At 36.9% G+C, this 26,916-nt stretch overlaps 1 protein-coding gene across 1 annotated transcript in view; it reads left to right on the top strand.

Annotated features, from left to right (window-relative positions):
- Positions 1 to 26,916, top strand: part of DLG2 (discs large MAGUK scaffold protein 2) — a 2,175,716-nt gene that overhangs the window by 1,016,119 nt on the left and 1,132,681 nt on the right. Inside the window, exon 6 of the mRNA XM_062196791.1 lies at positions 7,923 to 8,084. Coding sequence (XP_062052775.1) covers positions 7,923 to 8,084 — 162 coding nt within the window. The remainder of the gene's footprint in view (positions 1 to 7,922; positions 8,085 to 26,916) is intronic.

The following is a 26,916-nucleotide window of genomic DNA, read 5'->3' as shown; positions in this document are numbered from 1 at the left end:
AATATCTTCATTCAATCCTCCTATTTCTTTGAAGTAGATACTATGTTCTTGCTTTTAACTTTAGTCAATTAAAGCAACTTGAGAAATGTAGCATAGCTATGAAGGGGTATAACAAACCCGAATTCATGAATTTTCCACTATATTGAGCTGGCTCTTGGAGTCAATAGACTGTATCAGTTTGAGACCCAGTTTGCCATTTATTTAGTGCTTTGTGGGTTACTGTTTTCTTATTTGGAAATCAAAGTGACAATTCTCTTATCAAATTCTTCATAGAATTACTTGAGGCAATGTTTCTGGAAGTGTTTTGTTTTTGTTTTTTGTTTTTTTTTTTTTCATTGTAAAGAACAATCTGAATGCACAGCATCTTATATACATTAATTTTACTATTTCCTAACTATTCTTTTGCTAGCTCATAGGTCATGGTTGCCTTCTGACTTGCTCAGAGAGCTTGAGGTGTATTTAATTCTACAGTTACTTCTCCTGGGTCAGCCTGGCCTAGGGTAGATCCTGGGCCTAGCTCAGAGTCTTAGGACTGCATTTCCTACCAGGCTACAATTGCAGCATCTTCAGTTACCAGATGGAGGGCAGCACTGAGTTAGATTAAGTTCTCTCATGATTATTTAAATCACCCGTGCTTTAAAAAGAATCTTAAGAACATTAAATATTCATGAAAGCACTCTTCCTGGCTGCTCCTCCATTGTAGGTAATTACAGAGGGTTTAAAATATCTGACGTTGCTTGGAAGCACACAAAGCTCTGTCAGCTGCAAGCAGACAGCTGATTTGTAATTTAATTAACATCCTGGCTTGTCCTGTTCTTTGTGGCAAAAAGCAGGAAAGTATTTCCTTTCATTTGTGAATTTTGTTTGAAAAAATTCAAATGAAGCACCTGGGAGAGGTTTTCATCTCTTCTATCTGTACTATTACATCCTGCTTCAAATCCTGGAAAATTTCCTCTTTCAATCTTTCTTTGGGTCAGCTGTATTGCTGATTGTGTGTCATTTTTCTGAAGGCTGAATAGATGGTGCAATCAGTGATCTTTGGCTCTTATTAGTATAGATTTTGAAGATAGATTTGACTACGCACTACTTGTTTATTCAATGAGCATTTACCTAGGGGTCAGCAGTGTAGCCCAGGGGTCAGTAGTGAACCAATCATGTTGGGTCCTGATCTCAAGAAGTTTGCAGTCCAAAGGGCAAGGCAAATATGAATAAATATGAAATAAATGTGGAATAAATGTGCCAAGCTTCATGCAGAATAAATACAGGATGCTCTGAAGCAGTGTGGTGGGGAGAAGAGGACCTCCTGAGCTGAGCAGTCAGAGCCTCCTTGAGGAAGGGAAGGTGAACATTATGTACAGGCTGTTTTGCTCTTCCTCATCTTATGTTCCTGCTATAATTGGTTAAAAATGTTTATTTATGTGAAAAGCAGAGTGACAGAGAGACAGAGAGAGACACAAAGGGAAAGAGGTATTCTACACACTGACTCACTACCCAGCTGACTGCAATGGCAGGGGCAGGACCAAGGCAAAACCAGGAGTTAGGAACTCAATCTGGGTCTCTCACATGGGTGACAGGGCCCCAACTACTTGGGCCATCTTTCTTTTAAGTTTTTATTTAATGAATGCATTTTTTTCATAGGTACAACTTTAGGAATATAGTGGTTCTTTACCCCATATCACCTTCCCACCCTGACTCCCATCCCACCTCCCTCTCCCTCTCCCATCTCCTTCTTCATTATGGTTCATTTTTAGTTTGATTTTATATACAGAGGCCAATTCCATGTTAAGCACAGATTTCAAAAATTTGCACCCATGCACACATACAACATATAGAGTACAGTTTGAGAACAAGATTTGCAGTATGTTCTCATAGTAAACTCATTAAGGACGGAGGTCCTACATGGGGAGTAAGTGCACAGTGACTTCTGCTATTTCCTTAACAATTAACACTCTTATTTATGATGTCAGTGACCACCGAGGCTCTTGCCATGGACAGCCAAGGCTATAGAAGCCTTCTGTGACCATAGACTCCATCGGTATTTGGAGATGACGATAAGCAAAGTAGATGTTCTCTCCTCCCTTCAGAGAAGAGTACATCCTTCTTTGATGGTTGAGCCGTCTTTCACTGCTTTTTTAGGCACATTAGCAGGGAGCTGAATCAGAAGTGGAGCAGCCAAGACTCAAACCAGCACTACAATATAGAATGCTGGTGTTGCAAGTGGCAGCTTAACCCTCTGGGGCACAGCACTGGCTCCCAGATATTCCTGCTGTCTAGCTCCTTTTCCATCTCAGAGTTAAAACATGTAAGTAATCATTCTGGGAGAATGCATCAGCATAACAGAGAGGAAAGAGGAAATAACCCTACCACAGTCAAAATATCCTTTACAGAGTTTATTTTAAATGAATGAAATGAATATAAAGACTTATATAATCACAGCTTTAAACACTCCATCTTCTCCTCTCTTTCCTTTTTTCTTATCCTGTGCATTCCCTCCAGAGAGAACGCAATGTATTGGAGAGAGGATACAGTGGACACATAATAAGGATGGCATTCAGGTCAGAGAGAGGTTACGACATCATGAAAATAAGAAGGATATGAAAAATAGAGCACACGGACTACATAATGCACATATCTCTATCAGATGAAGTTTCTAAAAATGAATATAAAAGTGGTTAAACAAAATGTTTTCTTTAAAATAAAGTGACTGGCAGGATCTGGATGAGCAAACTCAGTTGTGACACATAAATGTCTACAGTTTTGAAATGAAGTGAAAAGCTTCGTTTCCATTAGTTCATTTTTTGAATCTGATTTCTTCACTCCCTTGCTTTGCTTTGTTTCCTAAGCTGCATTCACTTATTTCTTACAGATCATCACTCCCTCTTCAAGTCTCTTGTATGTTTCATTTTCTTACTGACTTTATGTTTCTAAAATATGTGCTTTCTTTATGCCAAATATATTTTTAAAACCAAGAGGTTTTCTTCCAGTGGCAGCATTTAATCACTCAACTCAACCTATTGTATACATACAACTTAGTGTGCTGGCTTGATGATGTGCAGTAGGCAAAGATTTGTCAGGATTACTACCCTCAAAGACCAGAAACTAAAAAGGGAGAGATGAGACTTGACACAGAGAATGCTGTTTGTCAGTGTATTCAACAGAAGCAGGGAAATTAACTAGTTCTGAGTATTTCCTAAATGTTAGGCTTTGTGTGAGGAACTAGTTGCCTTACATCTTCCTGAATTTTGCACCTGACTGATAACATTGCTCTATTTCTTAAATGAGATAAATTTTATTAACATTCTTAGCAAACTGTTCATGAATAACGTTCACTAACTATTAGGTATTACATGTTAATGAATATTCATGAGCACACAGACATGGCTCTCCTCTGCTCTCTGTTCGTGCTCTCTTTCCATACACACAACACACACATCTTCTTTCATCAATACAGTGCCAATTCCTGATGGGAGGGAGAACCAGGGCAATATTTTTTTATTGCAAAAACAGAGATAAACCCGGATTTTCATTTATAAGCACTTGAAATTTTTCTAAGTTCTGAATCAGTTGTCATGCACTGTGCCAACAGAGCACCAGATTCCTAACTGTGCTGGAGAATGTCCAGGAATGGAATAGGCAAGTTAGGCTTCTCTGTGTGGACTTTAGGCAGCTCACAATGAATCTGAGTCACCCATGGATCAGCAGAATATGCTGACCAAACTGACAGCCTTTCTCCATCTGTGTGGAGGCACAGTAAAAAGAGAGTAGGACTATTGTGGCATGCAGATTCAGCTTGCAGGGATTTTTGGTGAGGTGGATCGTATGATGCCATTTAAGTTTAATTCTGTCAACTCACATTTACTGATCTTTTTCCATAGGTCAGTTGTCAGATAGGCACTGGAGATTCAGAGATAACCATGTTACCACCTCTGCTTTTGAAACACCCAAGGATTAGTAGGAGAAATAGGCACAAGAAGAGGTCTTTACAGTATGAAATTGTTATTCACTAATAGAAATCTGTGCAGAAAACTGTAGGAACATAAAAGAAGCATATCTTTTCAAGCTTGGTAATTAAAGAATATGTCCAAGGAGGTAACACACAATGTAATTTTCAAGAACCTTAAAATGCTTGACTGATGGAACCCAGAGGTCAGGAAGAACGTAAACTTAAGAAGTGGGAAGGGAACAGGATTCCGTAAGTCAGAGACAAATTAACTAAGACGTGTAGACATAAATAATATACATGTCTTCTCTATCTTGAACACTTCTACCTCTATCTGCAATATGAAATATCTGTTTATAAATGTTCTTTCAATTCAGAATCCCCTCCAATGAACCAAACTGAAAAAAGAAGAGGAAGGTACAGATTTTAAAATAGAACCTTTCCCAAATGCTGGCCCCCTTCCTTACAAGCAATACAAAATCTCTCAAAGGTGCCTTGGAAATATCAGCTCCATTTGGGGGCTCAACTGAATCTCCCAGATGATGATTATTCAAATAAATATTTAGGATGTTTTCTTACATTATGACTCTACCTGATATTCTTATGAATTTTAATATTATATTAGTATTTAGTGTTTGTATTTCTTTTCTATTATCATTAGCATTAGTAATTAGTATTAGTGGTGGTTTTAATGATAGTCTTAGTGTTACAAATCAATACTTTGGTTATACTAAAGGAATAAAGAGTTAAGTATATGTCAAGGAAACTATATGTTTGTCTTTTGCTGAATTGATTTTATAATGCTATAAAATAAGATAGTTGTATCCAGTAGCCAGAAATTGTTTTGTGTCTTAAGTAACTCACACCCATTTCATCCATTTGTTTGAAAGCCATTTATTACTTCATTCCATAAATACTTATTGTGCATGTATGATAGGTACTTGTCTAAGGACTAGAGATATGAGAATGAACAATACCAGTGTATTCCCAGTACTCACAAACATTTACACTTCAATGAAAAACACAGACAGTACACAATCACATAGCATGAAAGTTGTGATTACGAGAGTATAGGGAGCTACAAAATAACCACAAAGTGAAGTTCTGAAGATCCATTGTGAAAGAAAATGATTCCTATATGCCTAAAATGGCTAAGATGGTAAAATTTTATATTACATTAATTTTACCACAAAATTTAAAATAAGCTTAGAAAATGGTAATTATTTGCTGAAATTCACGTCACAATTCGTGAGATGAGAGGGTGAGAAAAAGGAATTTGGAAGTAATGGAGGTTCAGTTCATGTAGTGGGGTTTGGTGTCAGCTTATGGCATGGGAGGACACTTAAACTCTGTACTGTAGGGATGTTGGGGGGTTTTAAGAAAGACTTTGTCAGTTTGCAATTCAGAAAGTCCCCTTGCACAGTGTAGAGAATGAATAGGAAGGGGGCAGTCCCAGAGGCAGTGTGGGGAACCCAGGGCTGTTTTTGCAGTAATGCTGAGAGCTGGTGGGAACTTGGATGCAGACGTGTTGGTACTGCTGCTGGGTGGGTGTCAGAGGTGGGAAGATAAGGAGGCAGTAGATTCAAGAATAATTTAGGATGTAAATCAGGCAGGCTAAGTAATGTACTAAATTGTCAGATAGTAGAGGGTGAAAGGGAGAATGGAGTCTGATTGACTCCTACTTTTCTGGCTCAGGTTCCTGCATAGATGACAGTGCTTCTCTGTGAGAGAGAGAGAGAGAGTTGAAAAGGGGATCAGATGTATGAGTAGATGGGTTGGAAGCAAGAAAAACTAGCAATGGAATATATACAACATTATTCCACAATAACTAATCAAGAATGAATTTAACTGTAGATACGTGCTTCTGAGGGAAATTAACTTTCAAAATTATTCATAGGGTTAGAAAAACAGAAGCACAGTGTCTGCCATTCACAGAAATGTTTTAAACTCATTGTATTATGTATTATCAGCAATCAATTTTCTACTAAGGTGCCAGTTCCATTATTAGACTTGGGGTTTCCTTTTTACAGGGATAAAGGAGGTGCTGAAGATAGAAGAAAGAGGATTCAGAGTCACATGATCTGGACAAGGTCTCAGCTCTGATGTCCACTAGTTAGGTGACCCTAGACAAGTCCCTTAACTTCTCTGTTCTTTTTGTCTGAGATAAAGTAGAGCATCATACCTAAGAATGATTACATTTCTGCTTTGAGACTAACATAATTTGGTACATTGTAGAAAGCCTCCTGGAAACACAAATACTGATAATCATTGTCTGAGTAAGAGTGGACAGCATATTGCATTATCTTCCACGGGGTGACTCATTTACTGTCAGGCTATGAGTCAGTCTGAGAGCTGACATCCAAGAAATCTTATTTTTAAAAATCTGAATAATGAGTGAAAAATAGAGGTATGCTTTTGTAAGAGATGTGTTTTTAATGAGTTGATGTGCTAAAGTAACTGTTGGTGATACCAATAATGGGCCACTGGGAAGAGCTTAGACATGTCAGTTAAGTCTGAGATGGTGATATGATGATATGTACATCTCTACTCTGAAAATCCCTATGTTGTGCACAGGGAGCAAAAGCAAAGCAAAGCAAGCTCAAACTTTATTGCCTAAATTGGGAGTCAGATGGAGAAAAGTCCCTTTTCTCATTCCCAGGTAGGTGAACATCCTTGAAATAATGAGACTCTAAATGGACAGCTCCAGAGGAAAAAGAGAGAAAAGAAGAGGCAGACAGACAGCATGGAGCTCCATGCTACCACCAACTCCCACAGACCACTCTTGAACCTTTCCCTTCAAGTTAGCTTCCTGAGACCTGCTTGCAAGATTCAAACAATGGCCTTTATCTAAGGATATCTGAGGCCTTCAGCTGAGGCAAGAGAAGGGAAAATGCTTAAGAGATAAGGGGAACAATAGAGAAGGGACTATTGTCTATTTCATCTCAGGGAATGATTTGAATATAGGCAGACCCTTTATGTCTCAAGTCTTTAAAACTGAGATGCATTCCCAGAAGTTGTGATGTTTATCCCGGAATCTGACTAACCCAAATCAACACTCCTCCTAGGGGATAACATAAGAGAAAGTTGTGTTTTCTTTGAGATTAATATAAATAATATGGGTGACATTTATTTCTCATTTCCAAGGGAATTTGAACCTTTCACAAATTGCAAAACTAAATCAAGTTTTCTGAGTGGCATATACCAGAAATCCGTTTTCTTGCTTGGCAACTTTTTTCTTCCCCATTCATGACCTATACTTTTTTTTTTTTTTTTTTTTTAGTACATTCTTAGTTATTCTGCTCATTTGGAGAGTTACCTCCTCAGCTACTGAAGTAAATTTTCTCAATCTCATTTGTAGTCATCCTTCTATAGCTCATAAACAGAAAGAATGTGTATAAATAAATAAATAAAGTAGAATTACAGAGAGAGAAGGAGAGACAGGGAGAACAGGGAGGGAGAGGAGAGAGAGAATGAGAGTGAGAGAGATATCGTCCATCTACTGGTTCATTCCCCAAGTGGCCACAACAGCCAGGACTGGGCCGGGCTGAAGACAGGAGCCTTGAACTCCATCCAGGTCTCCAATGTAGGTGGTATGGGCCCAAGGACTTGAGCCGTTTTCTGCTGCTTTACCAGGAGCATTAGTAGGGAAATAACATAACTTGAAAGTGGAGCAGCCAGGGCTTCAGCTGATACTAAAAGGGATGCCAGTATTTCAGGCAGCAGCTTAACCCACTGTGTCAAAACCTTGGCTGCCAAAAAGACTATGTGATAGGACAAAAATAAGTCATCAACATTGGTTGATTTGGTTTATTTGTGCTTGCAGTTGATGGGTTGTGGTGACCAACACAAGAGTCTCAGAAGCCTGCTCGATTAAGTCAACAATAGGTACACACTGTGTCCTATTAATGAAGTTACAATATGAAGCACAGACTGTACCATTTGAGAACATTAATGCTTTTTTCTTTCTTGCCTTTTCTCCTAGAAGTATCGATACCAAGATGAGGACGCTCCACATGATCATTCCTTACCTCGATTAACCCACGAAGTAAGGGGCCCGGAACTCGTGCACGTATCAGAAAAGAACCTGTCTCAAATAGAAAATGTCCATGGATATGTCTTACAGTCTCATATTTCTCCTCTGAAGGTCAGTTATATTTCTCTTTACACTTTTTGATGACAACAGCGGTTGGTCTTTAATGCTGAGATGTTTAATGGTTTTAAAACAATGCTGTTTTAAAACAGGTTAGTGGTCACTGATTTTCAAAAGGTCCTCCTGTGGTTTTGAAGCTAATGTACTATTTCTGGGATGTATTTTACTGCAATTTTTTGAATGTCTGGAAATCCTTTTAGTTTCTGTGAATAGGCAAAAAAAGAGTCAAGGGTGAAAAATTGAAAATGAAAATAAGTTAACCACACTTTTATAAAAACCCAGGAGTACACCAAGCTTTTGCTCAAATGCTCATTTTCCATTAATGTTCCTGGTCCCAAATAAAACAAAACAAATAAATATAACATGATCACACCTAAAATTGCCTTGCAATCTAAACTAAAGAGGAAAATGTGTGAATTGGCTCCTCAATGCCTCTATTTTATTCTAGGGCAAATTGTTTACAAGATTTCTTTATATTTGGTGTCTTACTTTCCCCAACATATTCTCCTTTTCGATTTAAATTTAGGCAATTTCTTGGTATATTATATTTTGACAAGCAGGAAAAGTAAATGAGAACATGAGTTTTCTGTGTTCCCTGGTTGCAGATTCCTCCACCTTTTCTTCACAGGGCTGGTATTATTGGATTTTTAGGCTCTGGATAAAAACTTAAAAATGTTGATTAAAGTTTAAGAAGAAAAATAGAAGTAGATCCAATACTAAATAAGAGAATTGGAATGGGAAAAAGAAAACCTCTTTCAATTAACCCTCTAGTTATTGCTGAAGAAATTTTCATTTTATTACAGAACATTTCATTTCACCAGCACTTCTATATATCTTTTCCCCAGATTAAAAAAAAAATAAGGTCTTAAAAATGGTTCCAGTGCTCTGTGACATCTTATTGCACTGGCCAAAATATAAAAAAAAAGTTAAATTATGTTTAATACTGTTCCAGATTTGGTACATTTTAAATACTTTAGTTTATAAAAATTGTAGTATCAAACTAGCTATGGTTATCACCAATAATAACCTAATGTCAAATTCCTGAAAATAGCATTTGATGTGTAAAATATATATAAGCATCATGCCTCTTGGATTTATTGTGTATCTTTCCAGAGTTTCTTTGAAAAGCATTTGATGACTGATGGAAATGTGTGTATTTTACCAGAAGAAGAAGAGATTGGGGAACAGGGGGCTTACCTTTTCACCTCAAGAGATGGTCATGTGAACAATGTAATGCTGGTATCATACAGAGGCAGGACAAGATGCTCTGTGCATAACTGACAAGAATTAATATTTGGGATCATTGTTAAGACAAAAGCTGCTGACAGTTACCTGTGTCCAAGGAAAGGTACATACCAATTCATGGGGCAGGAATTCCTGGTCCCTTGAAGTCTTCTAGGCCTAGGTGATGATCTGACAATGGTTTTGTAGAAAAAAACTCCCTCTTCAGCAGGAAGGTTAATAAAACTGTGTCTGAGATCCTGTCTAATTCTAGGACTCGATGTCTCTATTTTGTGTTCAGATGAATATCTTCCTTTCTTAGGAATCTTTTCATCTTTGAAAATAAATGCTGATCCATATTTTGTGTGATGACTACTAAAAACTGAGGAGCAGCACTAGGAGGCTACTTTTTATTGAAATTAAGTGTCTTCACCTTCCATAGTTTACCTTAGCTTAGGTTTTCCATTGTATCCGTCTCTCTTCTAAGTTATTTCTCTGTTTTTTATGAAATATTAAATGGTTTTTATAGTTTTACAGTAATGATGCATCTTACGGAAGGCACTGCACATCACTTTAAAAAGTAGCCACCGATAAACAGGAAAATCAACACAAATCTTAATATGAAATACCAAGGTCAAAGGGGTTTCTTCTCTTTTTGGAATCATCAATTCTGTGGTGTGGCCCCAAAGGTATTAAGAAGAGGCGGGGGAAAGATGAGTTTATCCAAGGATTCTGCACCCAGGACATAGGGTAGCTATTTTGGGGCAGGAACATTTTTCTTATGGAGTAGTGTTTATTCTAAACAGAGAATGCTTTTAGGTGGTCGTAGTGAGGAAGATCTGTGTACCTCTCTTCTGTCAGCAATAGTGATAGGGATAAATGTGTATAAATGTGTAGGGAAAAAAAGTTGTAAGTTTTATCAATTTTGTGGTATAAATACTTCCATCAGGGTGAATTTCTGGATACCAACCTAAAGCTGCTGAGTATAGTTGGAAAGGCAAACACATATAACTCCAGCACAACATTGCAATATCAGATTCTAGTACACAATTTTATAACAATCAGACACATTTTCTTTGCAAGTTGTTAAGAAGTTATTGTGCTACCACATTTCAAGTGTTTGGAAAACTTGCCATGATTAAAATCTAACATGTTGTCTTCCCATAATGAAGGCCTTATTAGAATCAGGGAAATGCTGTAAAGGTACAAAATCTCCATTAGACCTGTTGTATTTTCAATCTGTTTGCCTTTGATCTGTCTACTGTTTTGGGGTCAAACAATAAAGAGAAGAGTGATGAGGCAAAGCCCACAGTCAGATAACGCTTCCAGAATCCTCCTGGGAAAAAATGTGTCTCTCTGGTGTAAATTAGGAATTTCCATATAGTTTGGCTAAATAGAGCATACAATTGCTGGCTAACATTTTAAATGTCACATTGAGCAGGCTCTGAATCATTAGCTGAGTAATGTCAGTGTTGCAGGTTTGACCAGCGTTTCTTCCATCATCTTATATCATTTGAAGCCTCCATTCTAAGATTCATATGTCTTTGGTACACTCCAGCTGCCTGGGTGATAGATGGGCTTGCTTAGCCTGTTTTCATTAGAGTGGCTTGGCCAGTGTGAAGTATGGCATTGGAAGGAGAAATGCAATTTAGCAGTGAATTTAAGGGAATTTATATTCTTTGCCTGAATATGGGGATGCTTTTATTTTCTGTTGATACCTAGACTTTTCCAAAAAAGAAACTGGCCTGTATAAAAGCAAAAGAATTTTCTGCTCAGTTTAGGGCAGTTCAGTAAATACTGAGTGCCTACAAGTTGTTGGAGAAACAACAAACACTAAAACATGATCTTACATATCTATTTTATTCTTCTGGGTGAACCAAATTATAATTATTTGTTACTTATTCTTACTCTGTGATTGGAACTCAAATTCTTTGAACTTAAATACTATAGGACCCCAACACACATATCAGAATATCTTGTACAGAGTATATGTTAGAAAAATGTGAGAGAGGGAGAAAGAGGGAGAGAGAGAGAGAGAGAGAAATTACCATCGTCCTTTTCTCCTTTATCTATTCATCATTGATACAGAATTTTATCAGTTCTGAACCTCATATTTTATCACATATAAATATATTTGAAATTTAGATGTGTCCTAAAATCCATGGTATCTTGAAACTGACATTTCAATTTAAATTTTTCATTAAAAATTGCTGTGTCTTATGATCAAACTAATCTTAGATTCTTAGATTCAATGACTATTTACAGGGAAAATTAAAACTGTCTTTCATAGAATAACGTGAATTACTTTAATCAGAGAAGTTTGATTTCTTTATAAAGAATTCAGGGAAGCTTTATTGGGAAGTAGGAGAATGTGATGTTGCAGTAGACTTCTATACTCGTAGACATCTGAGCACTTGTTAAGTATATATGGAAAAACACTGGAGGATCTGTTGACAGTGCAAGTTTGGGAAGTTATGGGAGGGAAGCTCAGACTTGAAGAAGCCAATGTACAGAACTACAGACAGCAGGATAACAAAATGTATTTTACTCCACTGTTTCCTACTAGAGTTGTTATAGCTTGATCGTTGGCTAGCACAGTTTAACCAGCAGTACACTAAACACTCTTCCTCCATAAAGCCTTTCCTATTAATTCTTGCCCAACTCCACGGGTCACAACATCCAATGTACAGGGAGTTAATGTGCACTATAGCTAGCATATTTTAAATATACCTTTTTCTATTGCTCAGAATAATTTTTGTTGAACTCTATTATGCAGTTTCCTCTACATAAATGATTTTTCTTGTTTTTGATAAACACGCAAGTTCTCATGAACCAGATTAAATCTTATTTCTTATTTTTATTTTGTTTTTCTTTATATTCTCTTATTTGTATCTACAATGAAAGCATTTCCAGAAGTATTTTGGTGGTATTTTGTCAGAACTATAAAGAAAATATAGAAATAACTGCTTAAATAAATTTGAGGAGTAAATATTATTAACATATTGAAAAATTTCTCAGAGCCTTTAATATGATAATATATAATATAAACTTTTTAAATTAAAATATAATTAATACAGACCATTTTTCAAACATATTTGGTCATGGAACCCTTCTAAATGAAATTATTTTAGTTAGGCACATACACTTTGAAAATAACAGACACATTGATCATAACTGATACAAAGAATAGAAAAGTATAGCATTAGGATTCATCATGGCCCTTAAATTAGACTCAACCAGATTAAAATATCTGATTACCTACTTACAAGCTAGGTGAGCTTGCTCAAGTTATTTAACTTTTCTAAGCTTCAGTTTCTTTAATTGCAGAGCAATGACATCTACTCATGTGAATTTTTAGTAAGAAAAATGTACATAGGCTCTTAACTCAGAGCTTCACATACAAGAAATATATACACACAAAAATGGCTATTCCCAAGGCAAGTGTTGTGGCACAGTGGGTTAAGCCACCTCTTTGGATTCTTGTATCCCATCTCAGAGTGCTAGTTCAAGTCCCACTTACTACACTACAAATCTAGCTTCCTTCTAATGTGCCTAGGAAGCAGAAAATGATGTTTGCTCAAGTTCTTGGGTCTCTGCCAGCCAGGTGGGAGACCTAGATAGAGTTCGTGTCTCTTGGCTTTGGCCTGTTCTGTTCCTATCTGTTGTAGCATTTGAGGAGTAAACCAGTAGTTAGAAGATATCTCTCTCTGTCTTTGTCTCTCTCCCTCTTCTTTCTCCCTCCTTCCCTCTCTATCACTCTCCTCTCAAATAAATACAAAAATAAATAAATCTTTAAGTTGTGGCTATCCTTATTGCTCTTGATGTTTTCTTATTAAGAGTAGTATATATACCTGTTATTCAAATATCTTAAAGTGAAAACTTTGGGATTATTTTTCATCTTAATCTTATATCTTTATTTTAATATCTTAATTTTATCACCTTTCTTTTTGTATCCACAGCTATCATCTCAGTCTAAGCTTTCATTACTTCCATGTAGAAAGTTGTGGTTATTATAAAACATCATAGGCTTTGGAGCAAAACTAATTTCATTATGCCATGTTGTATGTGTTTTGTATGCACACAAAATGTGTCAAGGAAAATGTAAATTTTTATAAGATTAAGGAAAAATTGTTTAATATTCTTTGAAAGTGGAGATGTGGGGATAAGTGTGGTCAGAGAAACAATTAAAATGAAATCATTTTTTATTGGAAAGAAGCAGTAGATAAAGGAGGAAGGTCAAGGTTGCCTTGGACTCCAGCAGCTGTGCAACAGTATGGAAGAACTCTGAGAATGACAGGTAGTTGAGCAGGACAGAGGGATAGGAAATAAGGATTAAGGAAAACAGCATGGGATGGGTCCAAACATGCTTAAAGCAAGGAAGATAGGTAGGAATAGGAAGTGCAGGATCTTATGTAGAAATTGAACCTCACCTTATAGATAATATGAAGGATGACTACAAAATTTGAGAAGGAGAATAACATGGTCTAATTTGCAAACTAGACCATTATTCATGTCATGTAGCAGAGTGAAAGAAAAACTGGAAAGGGAGATATCTGAATCAAGGGCTTTAAATAAAATTTAGGAGATGGGCATGCTCTGAGATAAAGCAGAGACATTTCGTATGCAGTGTGTGGTATATAGGAAAACTTATTTAGGGAAAGATATGATTAACACTTTAAACTTTATTAAGTATAGAAGTTAGAAGAGTAAGAAACAGAGGTTAATCCATAATTTTTTGAAATTTGAGCAATTGGGTAAGGGAAGTATCATGAAATGCAATCAGTAAAATAAGAGGAAGAATAGATTGTAGAGTGGCAGCATGGGGTGGAGGTAAGGGAAGATTCTGAATTTAGATTCAAATAATTGAGTTTGAATTATTTATGGGTACCCAGGTAGAAGTATTCAACAGGCAGTTTGAAATAAAGATCTGGAAATTTAGAGAGATTTGATATAGAAAAGGGAAACTTGGGAGTCTTCAATGTAGTTGAAGGTCTGAGTGTGGATGGAATTGCTCAGTAAAGCAGAGGAAAATGCAAAGGAATGAAACATGGGGACCCCCACCCCCATGCTAGGGGCTGAGTGGAGAAAGAGGGACTTACTAAGGAAACCACAAAGCATTCAGAGAGTGATTGATCGCAACATTTAGCCCTTTTTATTTTATTAACAAAGCTATATTAGAAATAGGAGATCGTATCTTATACATTCATAATAGATAGCTTCTCTACAAGGTCTAACATTGTGTTGGCCAATAAGCAGATGTTTTAAAATATTTATTACTTGATCAACATTTTACTTTTAAAGAAAGAATAAAGAAATGTTTTGAAATACCTTTGACCTTAATGGTAATGAGATCCTGAACATAGTTTAAAAACTTTATTTATTTTCTTTCTAGACCTAGTGTTTTTAGTAATACCATTGCTACTTTAGGAAATGAGACCTCTTCAAATATGTAAAAACCTTTCATTTCTCTCTCTGGCCACTAGATGGTGGCAGTAGCTGAGCTGATGATTCCAGAAGCATCTGGTCTTAGAAGAAACTGAGATTTGTGAGACTAAATTGAGAAGCCCTTAGCTAATAAAAACATAAGAAGAGTTTGGCATAGATTTGCATATTTTTGAATAATGCATTTTGTTCCAGGCCCAGCCCTTGGTGAGAGAAAATGGTTGGGTAAAATACGGCCCTGACAGACATATGCAGAATCCAGCACAGATCAAAATTCTATGCAAATGGAGTATTTTTTACTTCAATTATCTTTAATTGGAAAGGATAACAACAGCACACCCCGAATAATTCTGCTTACTTAGGCCAGACATTGGAAAGAGGGGAAAAGAAAATGACAAGTTAAGACCTGCAACAACATACTAAAATTTAAGAATTATTTTCATACTAAGGGTTATTGGGTTCCTCCATGAGTTTTTGCAAGATGAGTTTGTGGGATGATATATAAATCTATTGCTTTTTTCATTATATAATAACAGCGATGATAATAATGAGTTTTTCTTAGAAATATTAGGTTCTTATGTTTAATAAAGGCTTAATAAATTATAGAATCATGGATCATTTATAATAACCCCAAATAAATGTTCTTAGTCCTACTTACAGCTGCAGATATTTCTAAAGACTTAATTCAGTTACACAGAATATCCTCTCAAGACTAAGACCTCATTACTGCCGGGCTTTCTGTAACAATTAGAAATAATTTATTAAAGTGAACAGAGGCTGCCCATCAATAAAGAATCCCTGTCATCACTGTTGCTAATGTTGCTGTTGTTTTCCTGCCTTAAAATAACTCCTACTCCTTACCCCTTTGAAAAGAAGTCTGGAGGTGAAACCTTTTAGTGAGCATGTTTTCAATTCTTTCTGCTTAACAAAGGTAATATTGAAGTTATTCCAAACCCTACATGGTAGATTAGTCAATAACTTTTGGAACCAAAAGGGCTGGAAATTTTTTTAACTCTTTCTCAGCTAATTCCCCAAAATATTAACAGTTACAGTAGTGGAAAGCAGATGCTCTTTAGATCTGACTTAGTTGTGTTAACCTTGTAGTTCTCATGCTTTTTATCTCCGTCTATAAGCAAGTCTGTTAACTTCTCTCCTCTTGGGAACACTAGTATGGTATTCTTAGGGGTGCTACAGGAATATTTGAAATAGCATGTTGAAAATATCTGTGGTAAAACTTGGTACCTAATCAGTGCTCAATAAATGGCAATCATTTTACATCTAAAAATTAGAAAAAGTAAGAGTATACAAAAACAAATCTAAATTTAATGATCTCTTTGAACTCTCAATAAAAATTATAATATCCCCATCCTTGCTGTTCTTGAGAAAATGAATTTACACTATTCAATGAAGCAAGCATGCACTATCCACATTTTGTCCCCATCCCCCTCGATTAAAGTGACTGTCACTTTGGCTAGCTCAGTTGAAGTACATAGCAAGTGAGTTAGGGTTCCAAGATCCAAGTTCCAAGTGAGTTAGGGTTCATGATCCAAGTTCTGAGAGGACCAAACAAGAATTTACTAAGGCATAAAAACATGGACTTTCCTTTGTGGGCTAGTTATGGAAGATGTTAGAACATATATGTTTTCTCTCAAAATGGCCACTTGAAGAAAGCATTAATTTAGATTTATAATTCTAAGTATATTAATTTTATAATTATAACTTTAAAAATTAAAAAAACATTCCTTCATAGTGGCAATAGTAAGTAAGATATATCTAGAGTAATAGAGACATTTAGTAAATACAGAATTCACACATTAACTATTCTAAAAATCTAGAGAATGTTATTAACCCATGAAAATAGAACTGGTTTTGTTCTACATCTAGCAGTATGTTTAAGAAACATACTCCACTAACTCTGAATACAGATCATTTCATTTCTATAAACTTCTAAGTAGTTACTCTAGCACCATTTCATATGCTGTAATTGTTTGTTGTTGAAATCAGGTATATATTACCCTAGGATTTTCTTTGACAAGATTTTGGCTATACAAACAGTGTCTATTTGTTGATTTACAGTTGTTTAACAAAACTATGTTCCTGAGGGGAGAGGATATGAGGCAATGGCTAAGACCTAAAATTTAGTTTAATGTGTTTTTCTTTGTAGCCATGCCTGCCCTCCCAGATTTCTGTCTTCAAGCTGTCTTAGGAACAGTAGTAAAAAGAACAAAATGCAGTGCTTGTTTAGTTCTTAATATACTCTTACCGCCAACGCCGCGGCTCACTAGGCTAATCCTCCACCTGCGGCGCCAGCACCCCGTGTTCTAGTCCCAGTTGGGGCACCGGATTCTGTCCCAGTTGCTCCTCTTCCAGTCCAGCTCTCTGCTGCGGCCCGGAAGCGCAGTGGAGGATGGCCCAAGTGCTTGGGCCCTGCACCCCATGGGAGACCAGGAAGAAGCACCTGGCTCCTGGCTTCGGATCAGCGCAGCGTGCCGGCTGCAATGCTCCGGCCGTAGCGGTCACTTGGGGGGTGAACCAACGGAAAAAGGAGACCTTTCTCTCTGTCCCTATCTCTCCTACTGTCTAACTCTGCCTGTCAAAAATATATATACTCTTGCCTATATTCTTTTTTTTAAAAAAATTTTTTTTTTTTGACAGGCAGAGTGGATAGTGAGAGAGACAGAGAGAAAGGTCTTCCTTTTGCCGTTGGTTCACCCTCCAATGGCCGCTGCAACCGACGCATCTCGCTGATCCGAAGCCAGGAGCCAGGTGCTTCTCCTGGTCTCCCATGCGGGTGCAGGGCCCAAGCACTTGGGCCATCCTCCACTGCCTTCCCGGGCCATAGCAGAGAGCTGGCCTGGAAGAGGGGCAACCAGGATTGAATCCGGAGCCCCAACCGGGACTAGAACCCGGTGTGCCGGCACCGCAAGGCGGAGGATTAGCCTGTTAAGCTACGGCACCGGCCTTGCCTATATTCTAAATGCTTTACGTATGTTGGGTTACCCCACTCAACAGCATCATGCCATAGGTTTTCTTAAAATTCCTGCATTATGGATGAGAAAAATTGGCACAAAGTGGTTAAAAAGGCTTTTCTAAGGTAGCACAGTTCATACCCTATGCATGTGGAATATTAGTCCAGTTAAGCTAATGTTAGACCTCTCACTCTTAGTCACAGTTATATTATTCAGCAGATGAGACTTTTACAATTTTAAAACAGAAGTAAAGTATATAAATAAGCAAATCCAGGCTTTCAAACTGCAACTGAACCCACTAATAGATATGAAATAAATTTGATTGGTAGTTTTATAACAAAAGTACAGAAAAGTAGAAATCTTTGTTTTAGGTTAGTATAGAGGTGTGTGGGTGTGCACTGGTTCACAATGACAAATTTATTTATTATTGCCATCAAGATCAAGAAAGTCAGGAAATCACTGATCTGATCCAACTTCCCCACATTGTAAATGAGGAGGAGAAGAAAAGGAAGAAAACCCTTGGCCCTCAGAAATGGCAAAGCCTTTTATAATATGAACTATCAGTGTTTTCTATTTCCATTGACTGTTAAAACTTCTGTTCCTACTGATTAAGTTACTGAAGCCAGAGGTTTTCAATTTTGATGCATATCAGAATCATATAGAAGCCCAGAGACTTTCTAATTCACCAAACCTGGAGCTCTGGACTTTTAATACTTCTGCAGGTGACCATTACAAATAGACTTGGGAGAAGTCTTGAACTCCACACTGCTGCAGTGTTTGTTGGATAAATTCTTCTTGTTACCTGCTATTTGAAAGAATTAAAGAAGAGGGAAAGTCTCTCCCATTAAATGGGTCATTTAGTGAGTAGGAGCTATATAACAAGGTACTTATTTAACCTTATTCAATCAGTACAAAAAGTATTACGGAAAGCAAATTTTATATTTATTTTTAGGCATCTGTACAAAGAAACCACATGATACTCATTTAAGAGAGAATATTGGATAAGAAAACATGACAGAGAAAGCTGAATTGATTTCTTTCAATTCACAGAGAACTTCCAGTGTTCAGTGAGCAGATTTAACTCCAATGCAGCTCCCAGGATAGATTCCTCCAGGCCAGCTGACTCACCAAAATCACACTGAAGGCAGATGATTTGTTCTTTCTGAACTGGCAGAACATTGAGTGTGTTAGAGCTTGTGGCTGATTTTGGGTCACAGGTACTTTCATTTAAAATGAACTCAAGAAGTGCTTATTGAAGTCCCTTTACATATAATACTGGTGAAGAACAACCCCCCCTCCCCCACCTCCCTGAAGCTTAAGGACCATTAAGCAACAGGATACATGGGCAGCTTGTAAAAATCATCTTGAAATTATAGTAATTGAACTTCAGCACTGCTGCTCTAGAGATTTTCTGGCTTCTTTTTCTTATATTATATATGAAAACATTTGATAAGTTGTTTATTTAGTGGTTTATTTTCTCAGTGAACTACAAATCATTTATATTACCAGCTTTTAATTATAAACAAGAAACATAAAATGTTTAAAAATCACATTCCTAGAGTTTACATAGTTTTCTGCTATCAGCAATTAAAACATAAATGCCACTTGTTGGAAGGGGATACATTCCAGGATCCTCAGTGGTGGCCTGAAACTGGATAGTACCAAATCTTGTATATACTATGATTTTTTCCCCTCTGTTTCCATATCTATGTTGAAGTTTAATTTATAAGTTAGGCATAGTAAGAGTTTCAAAATAACTAGGGTGGGTGTTTGGCCTTACAGTTAAAACTCTGGGTTAGGACATCCACATCCCATATCAGGGTGTCTAGGTTCAATACTCAGCTCTGCTCCTGACTCCAGCTTCCTACTGATGCGCACATTTAGGGGGCAGCAGGTGATGACCCCAGTACTATGTTCCCTGCTAACCAGGTGGGATACCTGGATTGAGTTCTTGGCCCTTGACTTTGTCTTGGTTCAGCCAAATATGGGCCTTTGAGGAGTGTACAGTAGATGGAAGGACTCACACTTGCTGTTTCTGAAATAAGTAAAATTTGAAAAAGGTAATAATAAAATATGACTATTAAAACAATATATCATCATTATTATTTTAAGATAAAGGGTACCTGAGTATGAGTATTGGGATACTGTGACAGTTTGATAACTTAGATGGCTGAGTGGCTAATGGAGTGGGTGGTGCACACAGCATGGAAACACTAAACAAAAAGAATGAGTCATGTACCAAGCAAGATAAAGTGTGATAGTATCAGATTTTATCATACTACTTAAAACAGTGAACAATTTGAAACTTATGAATTCATTATTTGTGGAACTTTCCACTTAATATTTAGCTAAAACCACAGAAAGTGAAATAAGGGGGTGGAGACTACTATGTTTAAATTAATTGAAAAACAAGCTCCTTCTAAAACAACATGGCATCTGTTGTAATTCATGGACCCAGGCAAGCAATCTTTAAGTTCAGCAATAAAGTCCTCAAAAAGCCAGATGACCCTGTATTCAATAGTTAGCCTTATAAAACCACAGATTTAGAACCAAGTAGGGTCACTTGAAATAATATATCCTAACAACTTTCTTAATACGCAAAGAAATTAAGAACGAGAGATGTTAAAAGACTTTCCCAGGGAAGCCATATAGTTTACATTAGAGCTGAGACAGGAACCTGGGTTTCAGACTCCCACCCTCAAGTTTATTCCTGTTTCACAAGGAAAGTACAGAGCAAATGGGTCACAGAGTTTTATTTATTGCAATTTCTAGTGGATGTTGCTAGAAATTGCTATCATTTACTTTTTATTTCAAATTTTAGCTTTACTAAAGGGCAAATTCATATTATTGTCATTGGACAAATATCTCTCATCCCGAAACTCTCCAACTAAATGGTACGCATCAGTCTGATCAGTAAAAATAATTGCTGCCTCTCCATTCAGAAGCTCTAGTGTTCTCCTGTGTACTTATACAACCATTGATGAGAAAGATTTGTAAGTGTAAAATTCAAAGGATCCTCATCACAAAGAGCAATTAGTGAAGATGCTGTCATTTCTCTTATCAGATGCTTTAGCAGACCTGCAGGGAAGTGTGGGGTTAAAAGCTGGGCTTGTCTGTAGAAGATTGCCATTCGAGAGATCACTAGCCTCCTTGTCTCCACACTCATACACTGAGGATAATAACAAATATGTTTATGGTAATAATACAGATTAAGGAGGTTGTTGTTGTCAGCTTGAATTTTATTATGTTTAAGTACCCATTCCCTCAAACCTAGATCCTTGTGGCCACAGCCGTCTCTTCTCCTTATTTCTTTAGCCTCCATTTTCCTTTCCACTCTCTTTTTTTTATCATTTCTGCTTTTTGGGACAGTGCATGGGGAAGGCAAGAGCAACACATAATAAAGAGAACGAAGCCAGTGGGTTTACCATTTTATGAGTTCAAGGATTTGTCAATGTGTGCGACACTCCAAAGAATCAATGTGATTTTATTTTATTTTTTTAAGGGAAAGAGTTTATTGGGAGAAACTCAACAGACTGGAAGGAAGGGGTGAAGAAGGAAAAAGAGGGAGAAGGAGAGTGTAAGAGAGAGAGAGAGAGAGAAACAGAGATCAGGAGACACAGAGGGAGAGAGAGAGACAGGTGCTCAGGAGCAGGTCCTTTTAAAACTTTGCCAGCGTAGGGCAGAGAAATAGGAGCAGCGAATCCCATTAGGATGGGGGTAGGGCTGACACCGGTAGTTGGGCCATGTGGCCACCTGGTTTCCAGCAATGGTGGCAGGGGCTAGAGCCTCGGATGGTGTCAGGGTGTATGTAGATTGCACCATAGATAAGAGTGTGCCATTTTACTAACATTCCCCTCTTTTGTTTTTTATAAAGCAGGAGTTGTATGGGATTACATTAGTCCTGAAAGTCCGAATCAATGCAATTTTAGCCTACATTAATAAAATTGTCATTTCAAGAACAAACAAACGACAATTTCTGCAATAAAGAGAAGCATATTTCAAAGAGAATGGCAGCAAGTCCTTCCAGAGAGGGGCAAATGGGCTGGGGAGGAGTGTCAAATGTGGACACTGAAGGCACAAATGATGTTGTCCTTAAAGAATACTCAGCTCTGGGGACATGGTAGTTCTTGTTTTCAAATATTTTAAAATGAAGATATATTGTGTACAGTTTCTGTGAATAATGAGGAGACAGAAATCCATATAAGATTTTTAGAAACTTTTTTAAAAGAACAGTCCCAAGATAGAACGGACAACCTCAGAAGATAGCTTTCTGTCACTGAAGGTATGCAGACAGAGTCTAGAAAGTCCTTAATAAGATATTTAGAGATTATCCATATATGTAATAAGATGTGGGACTGGGTTTTTAACATTTTGAAGTCATGAGCCCTTTTTGGAAAGTGAAGAATGCTGTGATCTTTTTATTTTCAGAAAAAAATCCAGCTATGTGTGTGTGTGTGTGTGTGTATTCTCAACAATTTTGCATAAAATTTCAGGGGTGATATGGATCACTTGAAGTCCATCAGTGCGCTCCCTAATGACACAGACATGAGTTGAAAATTTCTAGATGAATGAATTTCAAGCTTTCATTTCTGAGAATCTATGATTCTCATTTCTCTGCCTCACACTTACTGCCTATGAAAGAATGCTTAATCCTTCTCAAGCAGAAATCATCTATGAATGCCAGGAAAAATAAGTGGCAGACTCCTAATCTATCATTTCTGTGAGAGATGCCTAATGCTACTGCAACACTCAAACACTCAACAGCAAATATCAACAGGTTGCCCTGATGAGGTGGAGGGTGTGAGTTTGTGTTTGCTGCAGGAGGGTACTCTAAATGCATACTCTGCACCTGATCCCATTCTCTTCAATACTTCTGATGCATTCTCCTAAGACAATTTTCTATTTTTATTAGTTAGTGTCATCAGCTTTTACCAGCTATGCAAGCCAACAGCAATAACAACTTGCCTCTCTGAATTCAGGTTTTAACTGTCATGAGATTGTTTTCTTTATGCTGAATGGAAATTTCATCCTAGCAAAGAAGTGATTTCAAATTACCCCATCAACTTGCTAAAATAACGATGCATTTTCCATAGGATTCCGGAACAAAAGGTTTCCGATATGTGGCTAGAGTACTCATAGAAATGTCAGTCATAAAATGTGCACTGGGTATTTATATTTTCATCAGGGTCAAAGAAGTGCACTTCAATTGGATTCTTCTTCTTTCTGTGTACCATTAAGATATTGACAGGTACAGATTTGCTGGGTTTGAAATTTTAAGAAGAGCTAGCTCATAACATTTTGCTTTCTGCTTCAGGGCAGGGTGAGTTGCTTATAAATCAGGCTGCAAATATGATGAATTGTATGTCTCTGACTCAATTAGCTTAATGTGGGTAGGAGGATTTCCAGGTTTTGCAGCCTCTGTTTTACTAATCCTCTGAGCAGACTGTTACATAAATGTGACTGAGTATTAATGTCTAGGTCTCAGAGAAACATGGTTGGTATTTTTTTCATTTCAGCATCCAATGTCATTCTGTATTTCATAGTTTGATTTGGATCCAGAGACACTGAGTGATGGCTATTAACATGATTTATATTGTTGTAAGCCTTACCTTGTTATCTCTATGCCTTCTAAGCAAGTTAAGAAAGTAGCTTAATAGAATTGCTGCTGTCACTGGGTGATTTAATTGGGAGAAAAAATCTCAGCAATTTAAGGGAAACTGTAGAAACTAGAGATGTTCCTCTGTCAAATAAATGATCAGATAAGATGGGTTTCAGCAAAGCAGATGCTGACAGTTTTGAGGGCTTTCAACACACTCATCATACTTTGGTAGTGAGATTTGTCAGATGAATTGATTATGGAGTTTCTTTTCTTTTGTTTTCTTAAGGAGAATGTATTGAGAGACTGGATGATATTTGTTTTGAAAAGAGCATCTTGAATTTAAATGCAATTTGTACTTAGAAATATTCAATATTTTCTTTATATTATCCATCTGTTACCACTCATTAGCTGTTAGTTGAGGTTTTTTTAAAATATATTTATTTTTATGTATTTATTCAAAAGGCATAATGACAGAGAAGAAGAAAGAAAAAGAAAGAGAGAGAGAGGAGGGGGGAGAGAGAGAAAGATCTTCCGTTTATTGCTTCACTCTCCATGTGCTGCAATACCTGATTATTGCATCCTCTGCCTCCCAGGTGCATAAGCAAGAAGTTGCATCTGAAATGCTAAGTAGTTGGGACTTTAACCAGGCACTATGATAAGAGATATTGTTGTCCCAAAGGGCTTAATCCATTGCACCGCAATACTCACCGTAGATGAGATATTTATTATCCTATGTATTTTTCTTCTCCTTCCTCCCCACTTCCTTTAGCACATTTGTCAATCCAAGATCTGTCTTGCTCATTAATTATTTTTCACTTAAAAAACAATTTTTAAATGATTGACAGATAAAATCGAATGTATTTACTGTGTATGGTATTATTTTGAAGTACAGACAGGATTTCAAAATTTCATGGAAAAATCAAATTAAACGATTCTGTACAATTTCTATGGACTTTTTGAAGCCCCCTTATACATACATAGTGAAATGACTAACTCTAGATAATTAACATATGCCTTACCACATATACTATTTATTGTTGTGGTGAGAATAGTTTATATCCACAAAATGAGTATTGTTAACTATAGTCACTATGTTGTATGATCTACATAAATACTCTGCTGTCTAACTGAAAGTTTGTGTCTTTGACCAACATTTCTGTAGCACCTGGACCACCATTTACCTTCTACCTCAATTTATTTATTCATTTGAAAGGTTGAGAGAGAGATAAAGAGAGAGAGAGATAGAGAGAGAGAGAGAGGGAGAGAGAGAGAGACTGTAAATGTCTGCAGTAGCTAGGGCTGGCCAAGCTACATCTAGGTTCCCATGTGGGTGGCAGGAACTCAAGCACTTGATCCATCATCCGCTGCTTCCCAAGTACAATAGCAGGGAGCTGGATCCGAACTGGAGTAGCCAGGACTCAAACTGACACTCTGATGTGGGCATCCCAAGTGGTGGCTTAACCCGCTGTGCTGCAGTGCCTGTCCCAGAAGTCACTCAACATTTTAAAATTCACATATGAATGAACTCATGAGGTAATTTTGTTTCTTTGCCTTACATATTTCTCTTCATATATTGTCTTCCAGATTCATCCATGTTATCCAAGATAACAGGGTTTCTTTATTTGCTGACCAAATAATATTCCATTGTATGCATATATATGATATATACTTTTTTAGATACAAGGTATTTTTCTATTTTTAAATATAACTTACATAAGGTTTTCTATAATGGCTGCATTAATTTACATTCCTATCAAAGTCTGAGGATTTCCTTTATTCCACATCTACATCAATACTTATCTTTTTTTTCTTTAATAATCATTGTAAATAAAGTGAGATAACTCACCATAGTTTTAATTTGTGTTTGTTCTCATGATGACTAGTGTTATAAAGCATTTTCTTATATGCCTCTTTGGTAATTTGCCTTTTTTTTTAGAGAAATGTATATTCAGGTCCTTTGACCATTTTTTAAATTAATTAATTAATTAATTATTTTAAGAAATACAAATTTAATACATACAATTTTGGAATATAGTTGTTCTTCATACCATACCTATCCTCCTACCCACACTCTTACTCCTCATCTTCCTCCCGCTCCTCTTCTCATTTTCCTTTAAAATAAATTTTCAATTAACTGTACACAGAAGACCAACTCCATACTAAGTAAAGATTTTAACAAGTTACACACACACACACACACACACAAAACTGAGAACAAGTATCACAGTTAACTCTCATAATACATCTCAATGAAGACAGAGGCCCTGCATGGGGAGTTGGTGCACAATGACTCTTGTTGTTAATTTAACAATTAACGCTGTTATGTATGATGTCAGTGACCACTTGAGGCTTTTGACATAAGCTGCCTAGGCTATGGAAGCCTATTGAATCCACAAACTCTGTCAGAATTTAGACAAGGCCATAAGGAGCGTGGAAGTTCTCTCCTCCCTTTAGAGAAAAGTACATCCTTCTTTGATGGCCACTTCTTTCCGTTGGGATCGCACTCACAGAGATCCTGCATAAGTATATTTTTTTGCCACAGTGTCTTGGCTTTTCAGCCAGACCAGGAGGTTGTTACTTAAAGCAATTGTCATTCTATGAGTCCACTGTGTGGACTGCTTCCCATGTTGGAACATTCTCTCCTTTTTAATTCTATCTACTATAATACCCCATGTTTCATCCTATTTATATGGTCATTTTAACATTTAATTCTATCTGTATGTCACTTTAACACTTCATGTGGTCACTTTAACACTTAAGATGACATTTTTATCACCCAGCTTAATGGGATTTGTGGTCCCATGACAAGTTTTTAAACTGTACACTTAGAAGGTAGTCCTTAGGAATGTATGCAGAATTATACAGCTTTACAGTTACAAACTTCCTCTTCCCTCAGTTATTCCCACTCATTTCTTACTGAGATCCATCCACAATTGGATGGCTTTATACACATATGGTTAACTCTATGTTAAGAGTTCAGCAAAGAGTATGAAGAGAAAAAAATGAAAAAGCAAACAAAAAGAACCAAAACTGTTCCTTGACAGTCAAGACAAGAGGAGCTCAATAATCCCTTCTAGAAGTGTCAATATCACTTCTACAGATTTCATTTTAGGTGCTCTATTCATTTTCGCAGATCTAAGAGAACATATGGAATTTGTCCCTTTGGGACTGGGTTATTTCACTAGGTGTGATGTTTTCCAGATTCATCCATTTTATTGCAAACAACCAGATTTCATTTTTTTTTACTGCTGTGTAGTCTTCCATAGTGTACATATCCCATAATTTTTTTTATCCTGTCTTCAGTTGACTAGCATTTAGGTTGGTTCCATGTTTTAGCAATTGTGAATTGAGCTGCAATAAACATGGGGGTGCAGATAACTCTTTTATTTGCTAATTTCATTTCCCTTGGGTAAATTCCCAGGAGTGGGATGGCTAGGTCATATGGTAGGTCTATATTCAGATTTCTGCGGTATCTCCATAAGGTCCCCCATAGTGGTTTTACCAGTCTACAATCCCACCAACAGCGGACTAGGGTACCTTTTTCCCCACATCCTCGCCAGCATTTGTTGTTTGTTGATTTCTGAATGAAAGCCAC

This window comes from Lepus europaeus, chromosome 7 (assembly GCF_033115175.1).
Source record: "Lepus europaeus isolate LE1 chromosome 7, mLepTim1.pri, whole genome shotgun sequence".
NCBI classification, from domain to species: Eukaryota; Metazoa; Chordata; class Mammalia; order Lagomorpha; family Leporidae; genus Lepus; species Lepus europaeus.
This window is presented reverse-complemented; position numbering and strand designations above follow the sequence as displayed.